At 54.3% G+C, this 20530-nt stretch overlaps 1 protein-coding gene across 1 annotated transcript in view; it reads right to left on the reverse strand.

Moving 5' to 3' along the window:
- The window catches only part of PER2 (period circadian regulator 2), a 40398-nt gene extending 21745 nt beyond the window's left edge, over nucleotides 1-18653 (reverse strand). The window contains exons 1-7 of the mRNA XM_082840890.1: nucleotides 18562-18653; nucleotides 7268-7515; nucleotides 6693-6755; nucleotides 5559-5713; nucleotides 3578-3699; nucleotides 2370-2571; nucleotides 220-271 (exon numbers count right to left, since the gene is read on the reverse strand). Of these exons, the coding sequence (XP_082697016.1) occupies nucleotides 220-271; nucleotides 2370-2571; nucleotides 3578-3699; nucleotides 5559-5713; nucleotides 6693-6755; nucleotides 7268-7497 (824 nt within the window). The 5' untranslated portion in view covers nucleotides 7498-7515; nucleotides 18562-18653. The remainder of the gene's footprint in view (nucleotides 1-219; nucleotides 272-2369; nucleotides 2572-3577; nucleotides 3700-5558; nucleotides 5714-6692; nucleotides 6756-7267; nucleotides 7516-18561) is intronic.
- Nucleotides 18654-20530: the final 1877 nt, after the last annotated feature.

Genomic DNA, 20530 nt, shown 5'->3' on the forward strand with positions numbered 1-20530 from the left:
CGCTTATGGAAACGTGTTTTCACGCGGACTTTCCAGGAACACTCATGCTATGTGGCAGGGATGCTCCTGCAGCACCTCAGCCCCACAGAACGGGGCCTGGGCAGGCTTGTGGCCTCGGCTGGCGGCATGCGGAGGGCACCCCTGCACCTCCTCCGCCTTTGCGAGAAGCCCTCATGATGAAACGTCTGTGCAATGAAATTCAGGAAAACCTGGGCTTACCTGACGCGGCAAAAGAAAGATTTCTCCTCCACGCATTCTTGAGTAAAAGAGTCTAAAAGAAAAGGCCCCAGTCACTCACCCAGTTACACCACTGACCAGGGACAGTGCTCTTACTTCCCACAGACCAGGCAGAAGCAGGAGGATCGAGAGTCAAGGTGGGATGCACATTTACCTGGCGCTGAGCAGAGCCCTTAGGTCAGAGACCTTGTACCACAGTTCTGACTAAGGAGAAATCTATTTCACGAGCGTGCACTCACCAAATTATGCCGTGCGAAAAGCGCTGCTACAAACACACTAATTAACGACCAACTTAACTGTGGAAGACGTACTGACTAACGTGCAGAATTTTTGCATATAAAGCCCTGGACATTTCAACCTACATATTTTGGGGGATATTTAATTCTAATAGAAGCAATTCAGGGCATTTCACAGCTTACATCAATCCTTTTCCTAAATATTAACTTACTTTAAAATTTAAAATGTCTAGTAAAAACATGAGTTCGACTGGGTGACCTCATCAGAGGTGACGGAATGGTGTTTCCACAATAAACGCATTTTAGAAAAAGAAATCTTAGACTCTGGTCTTTCAGGTAAAGCTTCCTCTACTCAAAAGAAATGAGGACAAGTAGATGATTGCTGGTTGGGGAAAATGATATAAAATTTCCGGCCTGGAAAGGCCTTCAAGAAGTCACCTGGTCCTTCTTTTCTATTCAGACAAAAATTCAGTGGCAAGCATCCTGGGGAGATGGTGCCGGCCTGTTCGTGCTGTGAATCCACACGCAGAGCTGCCTCCCCCCCTCCACGCAGTGACCCAGCATGGACAGGTCCTAGTAACGTGCACCACAAACTTTAGCGATCTGACCGCACAGCCCTTGGGCTGGGACTTTGGGAGAAAGCAGACAGCTCTACCTCTGAAACGCGAGGCGAGTGTCTCCTCCTTTAATGAGTCAACCCTAAAGCAAACTGCGCTTCTGGCCCCAGGTTGTCTGTTGTCAGGGAGGAACAGCTGCTGAAAGGTGGCTGTGACAGTGACGGCCCCGCTGCCGGCTGCCTGGGAGCACCATGGCGTGGAGGGACCCAAGATCCAGGAGGTGGTGACAGTGGGCTGAGGAGCGTTTCGACGTGAGCAGAGATGCTGACCCAGGAGCCAAGGACGAGATGGGAGTCAGCTTTGGGTGGCGCGGCCAGGGCTGGCTCTTGGTTAAGATCACGACTGAGGCCCAGCTGTTCTGGGGGGACTCCCGGACCCGTCCGTTTCCTGCTCGTCTCTCTTGGCTTCTCCTCTTTGGGTCCATCTCAGCTCTGAGCTATCGGAGCCCAACGAGGAGCTAATGACAGTCAAGGTGTAGGTGGACGGACGCTGCAGGACCTACGCTGTCGGCCACCTGGTCACTGAAAGGCCTGAGCTGGTGGGGACCCTCTTCTCTCCAGTACCTTCTGCCAGGACCCCGTGCCATGTTTCTGCTGAGACTTGTCTGGTCAACCGGTCCCCTCCTGCACCCACTCATGTGAAGGCCCGTGCTGGTCACGAGAGAGCTTCCATGCCTTCCAGACGCAATGTCTCCCCAACCATGTTGCAGGAGGACAAGGACACATGACACTTGACCGTGAGAGCCCTGTGGCCAGGAACATGGGGGTGGGTGGGGGACCCGAGGTCCGAGGAAGCAGCCACCTGGGCGCAGACTGGAGCCTGAAGTGCCTGGAAGGCCGGGGTCTGAGCCCGGGAGGATGGCGCGGCCTCTGGTGGAGGTGAAGAGCCCCCCGCTATGCTGACATCGTTGCACCACCTGCAGAGAGCCTTCCAGATGTACCTCCGTCCTTCCCCCGACCCTGCAGCCTCATGTCCAGACTCCAGCTCCGATCAACTTCCTTTCTAAAATGCCTGACATGTCTTAAAATCTTCTGAAGCAGTTTTCCCTTTCTGAAATTTATGAAAAGACTTTTTTCTCTCTCTTAATGTATTCTGAGCAAACCACCTTTAATCTTGCACCTGGACAGACAGGGCAGCCTCAGGCCCCTCCACGGGGCCTACAGCAGGCCTCCAGCGCAGGGGAGGTGGGCAGCAGCCCCACGTGGGGGGCGGCCCCGCCCGGCCCCTCCCCATGCTGCCTGTGGAGAAGGACTAGGCAGCCCGGCCGCAGGACCCTCACCTGCTCGGTGGCGGACACTCCAGGGCGGCAGCTTGCACGGCGTGGTGCGGCTGTGGAACACGCCCACGTCGTGGGGCGCCAGGAACTCCACAAACTTGGTGTCGTGGAAGGTGCCCCGCTTACAGTGGAAGATGGAGACCACTTGGTCAGAGATGTACAGGATTTTCCCGGTCACCAGGGACACGGCTGCAGCAAACATGTCCTGGAATGGAGAACACGACTCTGGTGAGGCCGGGCTGGAGGGGACTGGACAGGTCACCCTCCCCCGAGGGCAGAGAATCGGGGCTGACAAAGGGGAAGGGAGCAGGACGCGTGAAGGGTCAGAGGAAGCCTCTGGGCCCCTCTCCTCAGCCCTGATGAGGATAACTCTGCCTCCCCTCTTACATATACTGGGGTCCCAGGGGGATATTATCTGAAAAAACACATCAGGGCTCCACCGCCAAAAGGAACCCCAGCTGTGCTGATTCCCTGCAGCTGTCACCTGCTCCGTCTTCTGGGCACGGAGCTCCCTGGCGTCCAGCCTGGGTGATTTGGGAGGGGGAAGGGGGCCCCTTCCTCTCTCTCCCGGGGCTCAGGGTTGCCTGGCAGGCTGGAGGCCTCAGGCCCCCTGGCCCACCACGGGCTCTCCCCACGCTGGCTGGCCCTCTGAGCTCGGGGTGGGGCTCCCTGGGGGTTAAGCTGCAGGGAGGGCATGGGAGGAAAGAGACGGGAAGGGCCGTGCAGTCCCATTCTGCAGGTCATCACTGCTGCGATTCCGCACCTCTGGGTCCCCACTTGCCCTCTGGTTTCCTCTCATTAATTGAGAACTGGGGGTAACTCCCTCCCCTTCCCCAGACTTCCAGGGAGGCCTCACCTTTATGGGTTGCTTAAAAATGCATAAGCGCCCACCCTGCAAGTGAACTGACAGTCACCTAGTGTGTCCCTTCCCCCCACCCACCCCCAGTCAAGGGGGGCTCACTCACACACACTCGGGGTGTGGGGTGCAGTCAGCGCAAGAGGACAGCCTCAGAGAACAGCGCAAGTCGGCAACGTGGCCGCCACTTCGGAATCCCTGACTGACTTTCTTTTCTTTTAAGGAAGGAACTCATTTCCTGAAACTCCCCACCCTGCTGCTATGGAACCGAGGTTCAGCCGGCTCCCCTGGGTGAAGACCTCGGCCACCTGAGCTGAGCCTCCCGGGGGAAGACTTCGCTCGTCAGGACACTTACCACGTTTTTCACAATGAACTCGGAGGTGACGCTCTCGATTTCTTCCACCGTGCAGGAGGGCACGTGGGCACTGCAGGGGTGGTCCTCACTGGACATCAGCAGCTGGTAGTACTCCTCACTGGCTGTAGGCGAGACCAAGGGGAGGGCTGAGGGCGGCCCTAAATCATGGCTGGGGCTCTACCTTTCTCATGAGAAAGTGGGCACAGAACACAGAGAAATGTGAAGGCTAGACAAACAGACATCCGGGATTCTCTTCCCTGAAAAATCAGAAGGCCTTTGATTACAGAAATTTTTAAAACGATAAAGACACATTCTTTTCAGTAACACGACCACACGGTTCTGCCTAAGCCTCACTCTCCCCAAAGGCCTGTAACCGCGACACAGCATCAATGTTTCCGCGCAGGGCAGCCGTGGCAGCCCCTGCATCTGCTCCCTCGGGGGTCAGACGTTCCCATCCGGACAGAATCGACTCTTAGAAACACCGGGCATGAGAAACAACCCTGTTTTCAGAATGAACTGCTCAGAACAGAACTGAAGACGAGGACCACTCATCCCGGGACACCCCGTACAGGGTGACAAAGCTATCTCCACCCAGAGGGGAGCCCTCAGGCGAGGGGAAGCCAGGATGCCCGACTTCAACAGCTAAACCGTGCTGAGGTGACCCCCGGCGTGGGTGTCCTGGGCCTGGTCTCTGGGGATGGGCTGTTGGCAGAACAGTGCACTGGAGATGCCGGTGCTCCCTCCACAGCGGTGCGTTCCTTACCTGCCCCGGAGACAGAGGCACCTGCGTTTACCTGAGACCCAGGGAAGGGGCCCCAGCTCAATGGAAGGGCCAGCCACAGGAGCAACTGAAGGAAGACCGCACGCTATTGGAAGTTACGGCAGGGACCTGGAATTTATGCAACGTAAAGTGGCTTGATGACGCAAGTCCTTTGGAATCTGCAGTGTGTGTTGGTGGATTCCTGCACTGCATCTGTGAAGAGTTCTGCACACACATCTCAGGTAAAAGCCTCAGTCGATTCCACTGACCGGCTCTGAAAGCTCTTACGAGTTCTTCCACCCAACAGTAAAACCCGAACATACCCCAGAGGTAAGCAGGACTCGGATCACATGGGTCCTGTCACTGTGTGCCTGTGACGGAAAGGGGGCGCCTGGTCCCGCCTGCCCGCCCTCCTGGTGCAAAGACCACCACGATGGAAATTCATGTATTTTTAGAAAAACGAGAGATGAACTGCCCAAGGTCTTGAATCTGAAGCAGCTCGAAAATACTGTCCTTTAAGGATAAGATCAGGCAATACCCTCCTTGTATCTTCTCCTTTTTTTTTGTTGCTGTTTGTTTCCTTTTCTTCCCCCTCACGTTATTTTGTTTTGTTTTGTTTTTCTTCGGTACGCGGGCCTCTCACTGCTGTGGCCTCTCCTGTTGCGGAGCACAGGCTCCGGACACGCAGGCTCAGCGGCCATGGCTCACGGGCCGAGCCGCTCCATGGCATGTGGGATCTTCCCGGACTGGGGCACGAACCCGCGTCCCCTGCATCAGCAGGCGGACTCTCAGCCACTGCGACACCAGGAGAGCCTCCCCCCCCACATTATTTTTTAAAGGAGGGGCAAGCCCTCAGCTAAATGCTGGGGGCTATTCACGTCGCCAGCGTACACACACGTCACAACTCTCCAGCCAGAGCCTGGAAGGTGCTGGACATTCCTGAACGTGACCTGACCCCAGCCCCGGGCACGAAAGCTTCATGTTGTAAATAGGTTTCTTTTATCAGCTGGTTTTCTACCTGCTTTTTTTTCCTCTAAAAGTACAACAGAAAACTTCCAATGAACTGAGATTTCCAACCAGCTGAGATTTCATCAGACTTCCCCAACTTCCTTCTGCTACTTCAGGACTGAAATTTAGAAAATCAACACAACTGAAGCTCTAATTTGGGGAGACGTGAAACCGACTTCTACAGGTTGGAACAAACATGTGAGGCGGACGTACCTTTCACCTGCTTCATGCTCCTCAGGGCGTACTTGAGGGTCAACAAGGTGCTGGCCTTCCCCTTGGCCCTCTTGTCCGCAGGGAGGTGGACCTTCAGCTCCTTCAGCGTTTTGATCAGCTCTTTGTGGGCATCCACTTTGGTGGACTGCTCGCTGCTACGGAGTTAAAGAAAAACGTCAGTACCCTAAGTGCCCTTTTCGGAAGAAATGTGCCTCTGGTCCAGTTTCTCCACCAGGGCACGAGGACACTGTGGTCCACGTGGTCCTGGGTGGGCATGCAGGATGCAGCAGCCCCCAGCAGCTGTGACAACCACGAATGTCTGCAGACATCGCCTCGTGTCTCTCACGGGGAAAGGAATTGCCCGGGAGAGCCAGTGTTCTGACCCAGGTGAATGCTGGAGGGTGCCCTCCCCCCTGCTGGTCCACCCACAGCCCGGCCAGCAGGCCCCACTGCTGAACTCTGCCTACCCCCATCTCAGACAGAGAGACAGCGACGGAGACCCCAGAGGGCAGCACAGTGGCGTCCTGGGGCGAGGACATAAATGACGTGTGAGGCCTTGGAGAGGAAAGGGGGTTTATACGGAGGATCTTCAAACTCAAGGACGTGGGAGGGGCAGGAGGAGGGGCAGGCGGCACTTGCTGGGGGGACGCGCCTGTGTAGACAGAGGGATGGGGTCAGGCCTCTTGGGCGGTGGAGATGCGCCTGTGTAGACAGAGGGCACCGAGGGAGGGACGGGGTCAGGCCTCTCGGGCGGTGATGGCAAAGGCCCCATATGCCCAGGACAGAGATCAGGATTTTGCTCCAGTGGGGATGTGAATATGAAATTAAGGACACGTTTGTTACAAACACGTAAAAAAAAGTGCGTGTTCCAGATACACGTCCAAGACGCAGACAAGGTCTGCTTAGCGAGAGCTGAGCAGCTACAGGTCTGGGGCAACATCAGGGGCTGTGAGCGGCCCGTGGGGACGGTCGTCTGAAAGGGCGCGGCTGGGCTCACAAGGCAGACAGCTGCTCAGACTAACAGGTTCTAGCAGAAGCCTGAAAAAAGTTGCATCACCCCCAAAACCTTATCTCATGACAAATCTTTCCATCTCTCTAAAGGCTCTAAACTGAGGGAGTTCTAATTGGTCTTACCTGCAGCCACTTGTGGACGGGTGGTGCTCAGACTTCACCATCATCACGCTAAATGTACCTGGACTAAAAGAACAAAAAATAAAGGCCAAACTCAGAAGAGTGTGTCCATCCACTTCTCCCCCCATCCACCCAGCGATGACGGGCTGGATTACACCACAGTAAGTCAATTAGGAAAAAATACGAGCTTAAGAGAAAAAGAACAAGACACCTCTGGACACCGGAGAAACTAAGTACTGGGGGATATAAACCCAAGCCTAGAGGAGAAGTTCGCTTTCTATAAACCACGGGGCGTCGGTTCAGTAGCTGCTCGAGGGGTTCCCTGACTCTTCCGCCTCCCAAGATCTGGTCACCATGCTACGTGTCTAGCTACTGGCGGTCTGACACCCAAAATCACCGTCATAAGGAAGGACAGACCCTAGCAAATTTTAGTTATTCTGAGTCAATAAGATTTTCAGAAGTCTTAAAAAACTTGGTCATCAAGATTTAAAGACTGCAAAAGTAATCGCAATAGCACGGAATGAGACACTGAGAAAACAAATGCCCAGCCTCGCCTTGGGGGCCTCAGACACACCCACCCCTGGCAGGTGCCGGGCGGCCCCACCAGCATCCCCAGCTCCCGGCCGCTGTTGTCACAGTTGCTGCCCCGTGAGTCCCGCCCCGTCGAGCCGTTCTCGTTGGTTTCATTCCCACTTGTGCCGTCGCTCATGTCCACGTCCTCCTGGACGGGGGCTTGGCTGGGCCAGGGCTCCACAGGCTCCTTGGAAGGGTCACTGGGGCTGGGGGCGTAGTCAGCGCATCCGTTCATGCTGGCTCCTGAGTGATGCTGGCAAACGAGAGAAGGTCATCAGGTTCAGGGGGCAGGGGGCCGTGCGGCCATCAGGTAAAGCGTCCCTTGGGAATCTCTCTCCACGTTTCGCTGGAGGAGCCGGCAGGAGGTGCGGCCAATCGTGGGTCTTCTGCGCTCGTATCCACAGGGCTCCCACCTGTCATGAACTGCGAAGGCGCGTGAATCAGGTGGCCGCTGCCTCAGACACCAAGGTGCTGACGGCCTCCCCAGGCAGTGTGCGGGGGCAGCGGGGTTCAGAAACCTTGGCCACCACAAGTTACAGGAGGCCCTGGAACCAGGCTGTGGGCAGGGGCAGAGCCTGGAACCAGGCTGTGGGCCAGGGAGAAATGTGGCTTCGGGGAGCAGGCGTCACTGCGTGAGGAGGGCAGAGCGGCGGGGGCCCTTACAGCAGCAGGGGGTCTGGGCACGGGGGGTCCAGCCGAGCGAGAGGGGTGGGGAGGTGGAGGGACCAGTACGAGGCCGGCGTGGAGTTATCTGGGATTGACGAGGAGCCGCTGGAGCACTGGAAGCAGAGACTCCTACAACTTCGCTTGCGTTTGGACAGCAAGTTTAGCTTTGGTGCTTTGGGGGTAGGTGGATGGAGCGGGGCTGAAATGAGAGACCGACCGGTCACAGGCGGGGATGAGTAAAGACAGGGAGTAGCCAGGGCAGGAGGGGTTGACCAGAAGCCTAAGGACGGGAGACTTAGACGTCACAGGGTAAAAGCAGGACCTGGGATGGTGCCCCCCTGCGAGGTCCCGGGAGGAAGCAGGCACTCATGCACACCAGCGGGGAGGTCGAGGAAGGCCCGGCACGAAAGGGCGTGGTCAGGGTTAAGGAAACTACAAATGATGTGCAGCTCGGGGGCAACCGGTTAGGGGGAGGGAGCTGTTACCTTCTCTGGGCCTGGAGGGGCAGGAAGAGGAGGGCTACTGAAACCAGAGGCGCCCAGACAACCTGTGGCCCGTGGGGGGCATCAACCTCCTGAGCTCGGAGGTCAGGAAGCAGGAAGGCAAAGGGACACACTGACACAGTCCCCAAAGGCCAGCCTCGGTCACCGAGCAGCAGGGGAGGATCTGGAGGCCCAGGCAGCGGCGCCTTCAACGAGGGGGGTCCCCAGAAAGCAGAATGTGCCCCTGCAGCTTTCCTGCGCTCAGGCACCTGGACCAGAGGCCGCAGGGAGGCCTCTGTGGACACTGTGCTGAGGATGTGTAACCCTCATGATCGCCATCCACGGCGCACCAGCATTCCCTTCCAGGGATGGGCAAACAGGCCGGTGAGCTGCCCAAGGCCACATACAGCAGGAGACAGTGCCGGATTCAGGCTCCCTCACCCGCCAAAGATGGGGACCCGTGCAGAATCCAACCACATTACACTTTGGAAAACAGCAGGTCCGATCAGACCCTGTCTTGTTCATGAACCAGATAAACAGAAAAGAGCCAACATGCAGCTTCTGAAAAGAAGTGCAATGAAGACAAGATGCACACAACCTCCACGGCACGAGGAAACAAGCAAATTTAGGACAGCACCAACTCTGTACCACAAGCGAAAATCAAGAAACGACGGATTCGATGAAACACGTAATGAAGGAGGAGCTAAAGCTGCAGACTGAAGTGGAAATGTCACATTACAACAGACAATTAGAAAGCTAAAGTTCAGACTCAGCGACGGGGAGGATGAGAGTGAGAAACCTTTTAAACATGCCCAGGGAAAGGGCTGATATTAGAGGCACATTGTTACCTGCAGATAACATCTCTTTCTGAAAAAGACACCATAGCAATGAAACAGAAACTACAGTGAAAGATACACGTGAAGGAAACCATCCTGGAGGCAGAGCTGCAGCTGCGGGACTCCCTGAGGACCAGGCAGAATTATGTGAGGAGTGTCAAAGCCCATCCATGTCCCGATGAAAATGATGCTTTCAAGAAAAAAGAAAATTCTACCCACATCCCAACAGGAAAAACAGGTTACCTGCGAAGGATGCTAAGTCACGCTAGTCTTGGACATCTCTGCTGTAATGTTAAATTTTCAGAAGATAAAGTCTCTACACTCTGAGAGGAGACGGTCACAGCCACAGGCAGGAAGTCTCAGAGGATCTTGCTATGGCTTTAGACAGAAGCTGTTTATTGGTCCCGAATCACAGAGAACCTCAAACGTCAGCTCTTTGCAGTGAAAGTCAGGAACAAAATAAGCAAGTCTACTGCTCGGTCTTCAACATTTCAGGGACGTTCTAGCTAATTCGATGAAAGAATGAAAGGTGCTAACATCTGGGAACTAACATCTGGGAAGAGAGAGACCAAAGACTAAGGACAGACTGTTCCCACAAAGAGAAACACCAGGTAAGACCTATAAACCTGGAAGGATGCCCAATCTTTAGACACGAGGAAAATGCAAAGCACGAGGTTTCCAAAATCTAACAGGACCGACAGCATCCTGGGTTGGCCAGGAGCAGGACTCCTGTGCACTGTGTTGGACTAACGAAGTCTTCCTGGGGGGTCTCTGGGCGTGTCTAGCAATGCTTACACCCCAGCCCCTCCCCCTCCCCCCTCCTAGGAAGCTGCTCCGTAGGAATGCTCGTCCATGCACAGAGACGTGTGAGCACGGGGTTTGGAGGAAGAAAAACCTGCAAAGAACCACCAGCAAGAAGTCTACCCGCATCCTGTCCAGGGCAACTTCCAAACTGGGCCCCCTGCCTCACATGACCCCACGGCGGTCCACACGGGGCAAGTAAGCTCCTCTCTCCCCTGGGCACAGAGCTCAGCCCTGCTCTGCACAGGGGTCAACAGCTCAGTGAGGCCTCCAGCTACCTCTTGGGATCTCCCGTGCAGCCACCCCCTTGGCCCAGGCACTGTGCTCCGACCTCGGGGACCTTGCATTTGCTGCTCCCTGGTGCCCGCAGCACTTGTCCGGCAGATGGCCTGACCGTCCTGCACAAACAGCCCTGCCTTCTCCCCGGCCCTGCCAGCCCTGCATCCCCTTCTCGGCTTTCTCTCCCGTGGCACCGACACTGCCCTACTGCACACTGACGCGTGGGTGCTTTTGCTGATGGCTGTACCCCAGGGCCTGGCACGTGGTGTGAAGGCATAAACTCTGGGACATCTGCACTGTGGAATACTATGTACTCCATCAAAAAGATGGAGACCAGACACACTGATGTGGGAAGACGCTGGGGCATAAACGGACACGTCACAGAACAGCGGGAGCGACAGTAAGAATGACAGGCAGCACTTGGCAGGGCTCGGCGTGCGCCCGCACTGCTCCAGGGCTGTTTCTGCTGATCAACTTGCTCTCTGTGCACAGCACCGAGGGCCACCGTGCCAGCAGAGAACAGGACAGCCATCTTTCCTGCCCTCACGGAGCTTACATTCCAGTGGGGAAAACAAACCATCAAGAGGGGAGCGACGCGTAGAGCAGATTAGGGTAAGTGCTAAGAGAAAGACGCAGAGCCGGAGTCCAGGAGGCGTGTGGGAGCAGCAGTGTGAATTGGGAAGGGTGGCCAGGGAAGGCCCATGGGTAAGTGATGTCTGGCCTTGCACCCCCATGTGGTGGTGATTCAGAGCCCCTTGGCCTCCCTCTCCCCACGGCCTGCAGCCCCTCACTCCCCGCCGGCCACTGCTAGGCACACACCCACGCGGCCCTCCTGGCTCCACACCTGAGGTCATCAGGAGACTCTGGCTCTGCCGGATGCCTGTGACCTTGGATGAAGCGTCACACCATGGGGTGCGCCCTGCTTCCCCCACTGCTGCCGAAGGGCCGGTGAGGCAGCTGGAACCCAGGGAGACTGTACTCCCTGGGTGAGCTCGGACCACAGCACCCATCCCTCTCCACCCCTCCCTCGAACAGACTGTCCTGGAGCTTTTCTTTGTGTCCTTCCTTCCTTTTTTTTTGATAGTTTTTTGGATGAGGCCCCAAGGGGCTGAGCGGCCAGCTGAGTGTCTGTGAAGCAGGGTGTCAACGCATGTGTGCCTGTGTGTGCGTGTGCGTGTGCGTGTGTCACAGCCTTCTCTTCTGCACTCCCCGCTCCCTCACTCCAGCTGTGCTGGGATTGCACCTCCCAGGGGAGCACTAGCGTTTTGGGTTTTTTTTTGAATTTTCTTTTATTTATTTTTTTATACAGCAGGTTCTTATTAGTCATCCATTTTATACCCATCAGTATACATGTCAATCCCAATCTCCCAATTCATCACACCAGCACCCCCACCTGCCACTGCTTTCCCCCCTTGGTGTCCATACGTTTGTTCTCTACATCTGTGTCTCAATTTCTGCCCTGCAAACCGGTTCACCTGTACCATTTTTCTAGGTTCCACATATATGAGTTAATATATAATATCTGTTTTTCTCTTTCTGACTTACTTCACTCTGTATGACAGTCTCTAGATTCATCCACTTCTCTACAAATGACCCAATTTCGTTCCTTTTTATGGCTGAGTAATAATATTCCATTGTATATATATACCACATCTTTTTTATCTATTCGTCTGTCCGTGGGCATTTAGGTTGCTTCCATGACCTGGCTATTGTAAATAGTGCTGCAATGAACACTGGGGTGCATGTGTCTTTCTGAACTATGGTTTTCTCTGGGTATATGCCCAGTAGTGGGATTGCTGGGTCATATGGTAATTCTATTTTTAGTTTTTTAAGGAACCTCCATACTGTTCTCCATAGTGGCTGTATCAATTTACATTCCTGGGAAAAGTGCAAGAGGGTTCCCTTTTCTCCACACCCTCTCCAACATTTGTTGTTTGTAGATTTTCTGATGATGCCCATTCTGACTGGTGTGAGATGATACCTCATTGCAGTTTTGATTTGCATTTCTCTAATAATTAGTGATGTTGAGCAGCTTTTCATGTGCTTCTTGGCCATCTGTAGGTCTTCTTTGGAGAAATGTCTATTTAGTTCTTCTGCCCATTTTTGGATTGGGTTGTTTGTTTTTTTAATATTTAGTTGCATGAGCTGTTTATATATTTTGGACATTAATCCTTTGTCCGTTGATTCGTTTGCAAATATTTTTTCCCATTCTGAGGGTTGTCTTTTCATCTTGTTTGTAGTTTCCTTTGCTTTGTAAAAGCTTTTAAGTTTCAATAGGTCCCATTTGTTTATTTTTGTTTTTATTTCCATTACTCTAGGAGGTGGATGAAAAAGATCTTGCTGTGATTTATGTCAAAGAGTGTTCTGCCTATGTTTTCCTCTAAGAGTTTTATAGTGTCCGGTCTTACATTTAGATCTCTAATCCATTTTGAGTTTATTTTTGTGTATGGTGTTAGGGAGTGTTCTAATTTCATTCTTTTACATGTAGCTGTCCAGTTTTCCCAGCACCACTTATTGAAGAGACTGTCTTTTCTCTATTGTATATCCTTGCCTCCTCTGTCATTGATTAGTTGACCATAGGTGCATGGGTTTATCTCTGGGCTTTCTATCCTGTTCCATTGACTTATATTTCTGTTTTTGTGCCAGTACCATACTGTCTTGATTACTGTAGCTTTGTAGTATAGTCTGAAGTCAGGGAGTCTAATTCCTCCAGCTCCGTTTTTTTCCCTCAAGACTGCTTTGGCTATTCGGGGTCTTTTGTGTCTCCATACAAATTTTAAGATTTTTTTGTTCTAGTTCTGTAAAAAAAATGCCATTGGTAATTTGATAGGGATTGCATTGAGTCTGTAGATTGCTTTGGGTAGTATGGTCATTTTCACAATATTGATTCTTCCAATCCAAGAACATGGTATATCTCTCCATCTGTTGGTATCATCTTTAATTTCTTTCAACAGTCTTATAGTTTTCTGCATACAGGTTTTTGTCTCCCTAGGTAGGTTTATTCCTAGGTATTTTATCCTTTTTGTTGCAATAGTAAATGGGAGTGTTTCCCTAATTTCTCGTTCAGATTTCTCATCATTAGTGTACAGGAATGCAAGAGGTTTCTGTGCATTCATTTTGTATACTGCAACGTTACCAAATTCACTGATTAGCTCTAGTAGTTTTCTGGTGACATCTTTAGGATTTTCTATGTATAGTATCATGTCATCTGCAAACAGTGACAGTTTTACTTCTTCTTTTCCAATTTGTACTCCTTTTATTTCTTTTTCTTCTCTGATTGCCGGAAGCACTAGCCTTTAAGCCTCGGCCCGCACTCTGCTTTTAAGAGAACCCAAACTAAGACAGACTGAAGAGAGTGACAGAATGGGCCAGGAGGGTGCTGGAAGAAGAGTATTCTAGGCAGGAGGACAGCACATGAAAAGGTCCTGAGGCAGATGGGTCTGAGGACAATGGACGAGTTTGGAGCAGACGGGCAAGGCAGAAGGTAGGAGCTGATGTGAGGTCAGAGCCAGGTCATGTGGCACCTCGCAGGGCAGAGCCAGGGCCCTGGCTTTTTCTGAGTGAGGTGGGAACTGCTGTAGAGTCCTGTGCAACAAGGTATGACTCACGTGTTAGCAGGGCCACAGGGTAGAGGCAAGGTGGAAGCCAGGACACCTCTAAGGGGGCTCTGGGCCACCCAGGGTGCAGAGGACATTCACTCTGTCCCCTCCACTCCCTGGACACCACCTGTCCCATCCCACAGCCCTCCCCAGACAAGCAGCAGCGCCGGTCCTCTGCTGGCTAAGTTATGAAGGTGACAGGGCAGCTGCAGAGGACTAATGAGCAGACTCTGGACAGCAGGGCCTTTGGCGGGTTCCCCCACTTCCTGGCCGTTACCTTGGGCAAGTTCCTACACGTCCTGGTGCCTCGCTTCCTGATCTGTGAGATGGGGCTGCAGCAGCACCTGCCTCCTACTGGTTGCTCGGAGGGTTAAAGGACAGCAGTGCAGTATCTGGAATGCAGTAAGTGTCCAGCAAAGGCTGGCTCTTACTATCACTGCCAATCACTAGAGGAAATGAGACAGTGTAACAAAAAGCAAATTAAAAAAAAAAAGTTGCTATTTCATCGTCACGAGCGCTGTTTCTGGCCGCCCCAGGCGATGCAGACGACCCTTGGTGGGTGCATCACGCGCTTTGCTTCCACGCTCGCCCAGGCTTGCCGCTCAGCTCCCCGGAGGGCCTCCTGGTTTTCACCAGTCCCACCCCTGGGAGCCTGTCTGAGTAGGATTCATCGAGCAGGGGTCACAAGATGACCTGCGGTGGAAGGTAAATCTTTTTGCTAAGAGGGTAGGGCAAGCATGGCAGAAATGGGAAACAACAAACCAAACCATCTGAGCTTCATTATTCCAGAAAAACACGTCACTCGGCACTGACAGCTCTAACTGACCAACCGCATTTTGCCAAGTTGGCAGAACCAACGTGCCCGTCAAAGCAGACTTTGCCTCCTGCCTTCCACCAACGTCCACTGAGCATCCGCTCACGCCAGCACTGCCAGGGCCCCAAGGAAGCCCTGGGAAACCTGTGTTTCCACCAGCGCAGTGGGGTGTCCTCGTGAGCCCAGGGGCCCCGCGAAGGAGAGGACAGCCCTGCTGCAAAGGGGCTGTGGGGAAGCTGGGTGTGCCGCTGGGCATGAGCTCGAGCGCCTAATGCTAGAGGCCCATCGCGGCTGCTTCTCAGTCATCCACACATGGGTTCTGCCCCGGAAAACGGTCAGACCGGAGGAAAGGAGCTGAGCTCGCACCCCTGACTCCGGGCCCCCGACCACACCTGCAGCAGCGATGGCTGCCCTGACTGGACAGAGGAACACTTAGAAAGTGTCGTCCACGATGAGATCTTCATCTGGGATGGCTTCACAGTATTCGTGATGGGAAGGAAATGGCAGGGATACAGAAGCAGAAGGGCCAAGACCCGAGCTGGCTTATGGGTTCAGTACCCTGTCCTCTCCACTTGCACGTGTACTCATAGTTTCCATAATAAATAGTAAAAAAAAAAAAAGGAGAACAAAAACACAGCCTGGGCCCCAGGGCCACCTTCCACTGCCACCGCCAGGACTGGTAAAGGCTCCCTGCACTCAGTACCCCGAGTCTAAGGGGGAACGTGCATTTCTCTGTGGAAAGCAGAAAGCGGTGTAGGTTCAATCACTTAAGATGATCAATGATTTGAAATGGAAGATAAGATACTTGAGATAGTAAGGCCTTGCTCCATGTCCACACACTGAGCCCCCAGCCCCGGAGGCAGAATGCTGCCAGCCCCCAGGGGCCCCGGGTGGTCCCCCCACCCCTCCCCCTCCCACCCCAGGGCCCCGTGAGCCTGAATTCTCACAGCCTGGTTCATTCTGCCTGTTTCCGAACTTTATGTAACAGGGATGTCACAGCCTGTACTTTGTTTCTGCAAACCTCGGTATTTTACAACCCCCAATATTATAAAACGGTTGCTACTTCCTGGTAGGAGCCAATTCCCGGAGGCCAGCCTGCTGTAATCTGGAGAAAATGTTTGTCCTGCTGAATAAACACCCGCAACTCTCCATGGAAACGGCTGGTAACCGAGGAAAATGACTGCAGCTGTCCAAATATGGAAGGGAAGGTGGCTGGGGAGAGGCTTGTCTCCGCCGCACTAAGACCCCTTCAAACACTCTCAGCTCTGCCTTTAAAACCTCACATACAGAAGCACAGAATTTAAAACAACAATAATGCAAAGGCGTCAGCTTCCTGGCTTCAGCGTGGGGAGGCCTGGGAATAGCCCAGCTGTTCTGAGTGTTCTGTCACCCCAGGGAGAGTGCTAGGATTCTCAAAGCCTCCGGGGCCTGGGGAGGGTCCGGCACTCAGCTGAGAGCCCCACCACCTTCAGAACTGCCCGCCTCTGATAACACAGCGGCCTTGGCCTCGCCCTGACCTGCACTGCTGGGACGCTCACTGCTTCTGATTTGCTCTAGACTTGGAAATACAGTAACAAACTTGTTACCGAGGTGCCTGCAAAGACCACAGAGCTGAAAAGAAAGGAGGGCTTCACAGAAGAGCTTCCGGGCAGGCCCATCAGAGGCCCTGTCCAGACTTTCTGGTGCTCTGTGAGCTGGCAGGTGGGCCAACTTGTCACTGGGCAGGGGTGCAGAGCATCTGCAGAGACGCCAGGTTATGTCTTTCTAGTTAGTTTTGCCGAATATGGTAGTTTTCAGCGTCACTCTCTCTTTGGACTGCATGCTGAGAGGTCCCGCCAGAGACTGAGTGACCTGCCAGAGCCTGTGATTTGCTGAAGCCCCGTCAGGTTACATCATCATTTAAAAACAGAGGCGTGCCCACCAGCAATTTTCTGAAAGTTAAGTGTGATTGAGAAATAGTACAAATGAGAGGAATTTTTCCTGTTTCCTTCTAAGCCTCACAGGGTAACATTATGTGCCCCAGAGTCAGAAACTTGTGTCTCCTGTGTAGGTGCCTAAGGAAATCACCTGTGGAGTAACAGGAATCCAAAAAGCTAGGGATGGAAACAGACCTCAAAGATCGCCTACCCTGAGCCCCGCTGTACAGACCAGCCCCAGGGTGGAGCTGAGTCAGCCAGCAGCAGCCCGCTGGCTGGTGACAGGCCACCCCGCCTCCTCACCAGCGCCCCAGCCTCCACAGAAAGCCAGGGCTGTGTTGGTTCTGTACCAGTGAATCACACCAAGATGACAGCGACAAGACAACTGCGAACACCCACGGTTCCATCCCTGTTGGCATATCACGTAGCTTCCACTTGAGAAAAAGGAGTCCCTTTCCTCATTTTAGTCAGACGCCTTATAAAAAGTGATTAGCCTTGTATTTAAAAGCTCAATTTCCAGTGAAAGCCTTCAGGTAGAGTCCTGTTCCCTCTTCAGCCAAACCAGCCCAGGACCAGAAACCCCGGCTGGGGACAGGGGATGGGCATCTCCCCTTTGCAGGTAGAGAGAAGGCCAGTGGCCTTGCTGCACTGGACGTGGGAGGGGAGAGGTATTCATGGAGGGGCTTCTGCCATGGTGCTAGGGTTCTTAGCGTTTGGGGGGCCTGAGGCCCCTCTCCCTAAACTCCAGCTCATTCAAGATTCAGCAGCACCCAACAGAACTTCTGAAGCTCATCCTGACCCAGATCAAGACTTTCAGGACAATGGAAAGACCCTGCAGGCACCCTGAGCCTGGGCCTGGCCCTGCCGTGATGTGTGCCCAGCAGGCATCTGGGCCTCAGTTTCCTCATCTGTCAAGCTAAGGAGTTACCCTGGGTGATTTCCAGGGTACCTTCTGGCTCTTTTTTTCTGTGAGTATGAATCAGTTTTCCAAACTGGTTTCTTCTGTATATCAGAAACCCTGGTAACCGAGTTGTCATCCCTTATCCTGGCCTTCCTGGAGGGATAAGCAGGCCACTACCCACCCCCTGGCTCCTGTCCAGGACTTGGCAGCCAAAGTACCCCCCAGAAGGTTAATGGGATTGCTACATCACAAAGTACAACCCTCCCCCTTCTTCCACCCAACCCGGGGAGAGAGAATAAATACAGAGCGGTCCAGGGTGGGCAAAGGGGATGAACAAAGGTGCTCAGGCCTGGCTCGGCCCAGGAACTGTCTTGTCTCTCTACTCACCCACTCCAGGGGACCCATGGGCTGTCTAGGTAGGGCTCCTAGACTAGTGCCCAGCAGTAGCCTTTCCCCAGCCAGAGACTTGACTCTGTGGCCTCAGAGCAGGAAGCTGGCTCCCCAAGGGTCCCTCCATGTTCCCAGGGACTGTCGCACTGACCCTCAGTTGCCTTGGCCTTTCTCAGCCTTCTCCCACGGGGGTGCGGGGGGAGGGAGGGGGTCAGGGAGGGAGAAGAGGAGGGTTCATAAAAGAAAATCGTCTAGAGAAGGACAGTCCGACATATAGCCACTCAGTAGCTCTGTGACCTCAGACATGGGCTTAACCACTCTGGACCTCAGTTTCTTGATCTGCAAAATGGGAATAACAGTCCCCACCCCAGGCCGGTTTCAAGAGACGAGGAGGCTGGTTTCAAGACGAGGAGTAAAAGCGCCCAGGAAACCCTCGGATCGTGCATCCGTGGGCTAGAGGATCCTCTGCCGCCTCCCGCAGCCCGCCCGCCGAGACCCCAGACCGCCAGCCCGAGGCCGGGGCCGGGGCCGGCCTGGAGGCGGTTACGTAACCAGCGGCCGGACGCCAGTCGGCGCCCAGGCTGGCTCGCCCTTCCCGCCGCGCCGCGCACTCACCGGAGCCGCGCCCTCGCCTGTCCGCCAGCCCGTCTGCTAGTCGCCCTCCGACCCCGCCGCCGCAGCCGCCAAAAGCTGAACGGATTCCGCAGGGCCGCCCGCCTCCGTCGCCGCCGGGGACTAGCCGCTGTCACATAGTGGAAAACGTGACCGCTCGCCGCGCCCGCCCCCGGCGCCCGCCATTGGCCGGGGTGCCGCCTCATCTGCATACCAGGGGGGCCGGGCCTGCAAACGCCGCGCGTCCATTGGATGCTGCACCCGTCGCTCTCTTTACATAAGACGCACATGGAATTCCATGTTCACAGATTCGGTTCCTCAATGAAGACGCGGCGCGCTCGTGCCCCCCTCCTTGTCCTCCCGAGTGGACCCTTCCACTTCCGGCCTTGGTGCCTTCCATTCAAGACAGCTCAGGTCCACCGGCTCAGGGAGTGCGGAGTGGCGCGTACCACCGCGGGGCGGGGGGAGTTGGGCGCGGGACTGGGGCTCCTGTGCACCCGCGCCGGCCCGCCGGGCAGCCGAACCCCCGCTGAAGCCCAGGCCCCCAGAGACTGTCACCTTGAGCAACCGGCCAGAGGCGCGCCCCCCGAAGATATCTTTCATTCACTCATTCACATTCATTCATTTACTCACTCTCATTCATCGCTAGGCGCTGTAGCTGCCCCGGAGACTGGGCGGCCCTGCAGGAGCTCCCGGTGCACGCCCACCCAGGCCACTGAGATTGACACTTGTCCCAGATCTGCCAGGACAGTTAGCCTCCAGGTGGCCTTTCTTATTTTTCAGATCATGTGTCGCAAGGTTTGGTTCAGCAAATAGGGTCCTTGTTACTGGAAGGATGTACAAAAGAAATAAATGATGTTGTCTCTGCCCCCAACCACGTCATTAGGGAGAAAGGACGTCTCATGAAAAGGGAACTTAATCAAATACTAAATTGGGCGGTATGGATCATAAATTAACCGGGGCTAGAGTCATGCCCGAGGCTCCATGGAGGAGGCAGCGCTTGAAGAGTGGGAAAGGCCTTTGGAAAAGGAGGGTTTTCTTTTTTTTTTAATTAATTTATTTATTTTTGGCTGCGTTGGGTCTTCGTTGCTGCGCGTGGGCTCTCTCTAGTTGCGGCGAGCGGGGGCCCCTCTTGGTTGCTGTGCGCAGGCTTCTCACTGCGGTGGCTTCTCGTTGCAGAGCACAGGCTCTAGGCGCACGGGCTCAGTAGTTGTGGCATGTGGGCTCTAGAGCTCAGGCTCAGTAGTTGTGGCGCAAGGGCTTAGTTGCTCGCGGCATGTGGGATCTTCCTGGACCAGGGCTCGAACCCGTGTCCCCTGCATTGGCAGGCGTATTCTTAACCACTGAAACTGCAGGGTCTGATGGGAGAGGCTGGTTGGGCTCTGAAGGGCTGAAGGGACCTGTAGAATCTCCCTCCATTTGTCCATTCTTCTTCCTGGGCTTTCCTGGGGACGAGGGATGGGAGGGAGGGAAGAGTTATGATCTGGTGGCCTGCAACAAACCAAGCTGCTTGTTCCCAAAGCCAAATGCACATTCAGTATTTCCTATGTGCACGTCACTTCTTTCCCTCTCCTGGGCAAGGTGTGTGTGCAACTTCATCACACACAGATGCAAAGCGGAGCAATGCCAAGTTCATCAGGACAATCCTTCCCACATAAGTCCTAGCAGGCCTGCTGCGTGCCGCATACTCCTTGGTGAGAGTGGCCCCTCCTGTTTCTCTGACATTGACGTCCTCCCCGTCCCCCTCCCTAAATACACATACACAAACCCAACCAAATCCAGGCTCAGCTGCACCCTGAACACACCCAAAGCCTTTTTTTTTTTTTTTTTTTTTTTTTTTGCGGTACGCGGGCCTCTCACTGCCGTGGCCTCTCCCGTCGTGGAGCACAGGCTCTGGACAGGCAGGCTCAGCGGCCATGGCTCACGGGCCCAGCCGCTCCGCGGCATGTGGGATCTTCTCGAACCGGGGCAC

Source organism: Leucopleurus acutus, assembly GCF_964270905.1.
Source record: "Leucopleurus acutus genome assembly, chromosome: 6".
In the NCBI taxonomy this organism is placed as follows: Eukaryota; Metazoa; Chordata; class Mammalia; order Artiodactyla; family Delphinidae; genus Leucopleurus; species Leucopleurus acutus.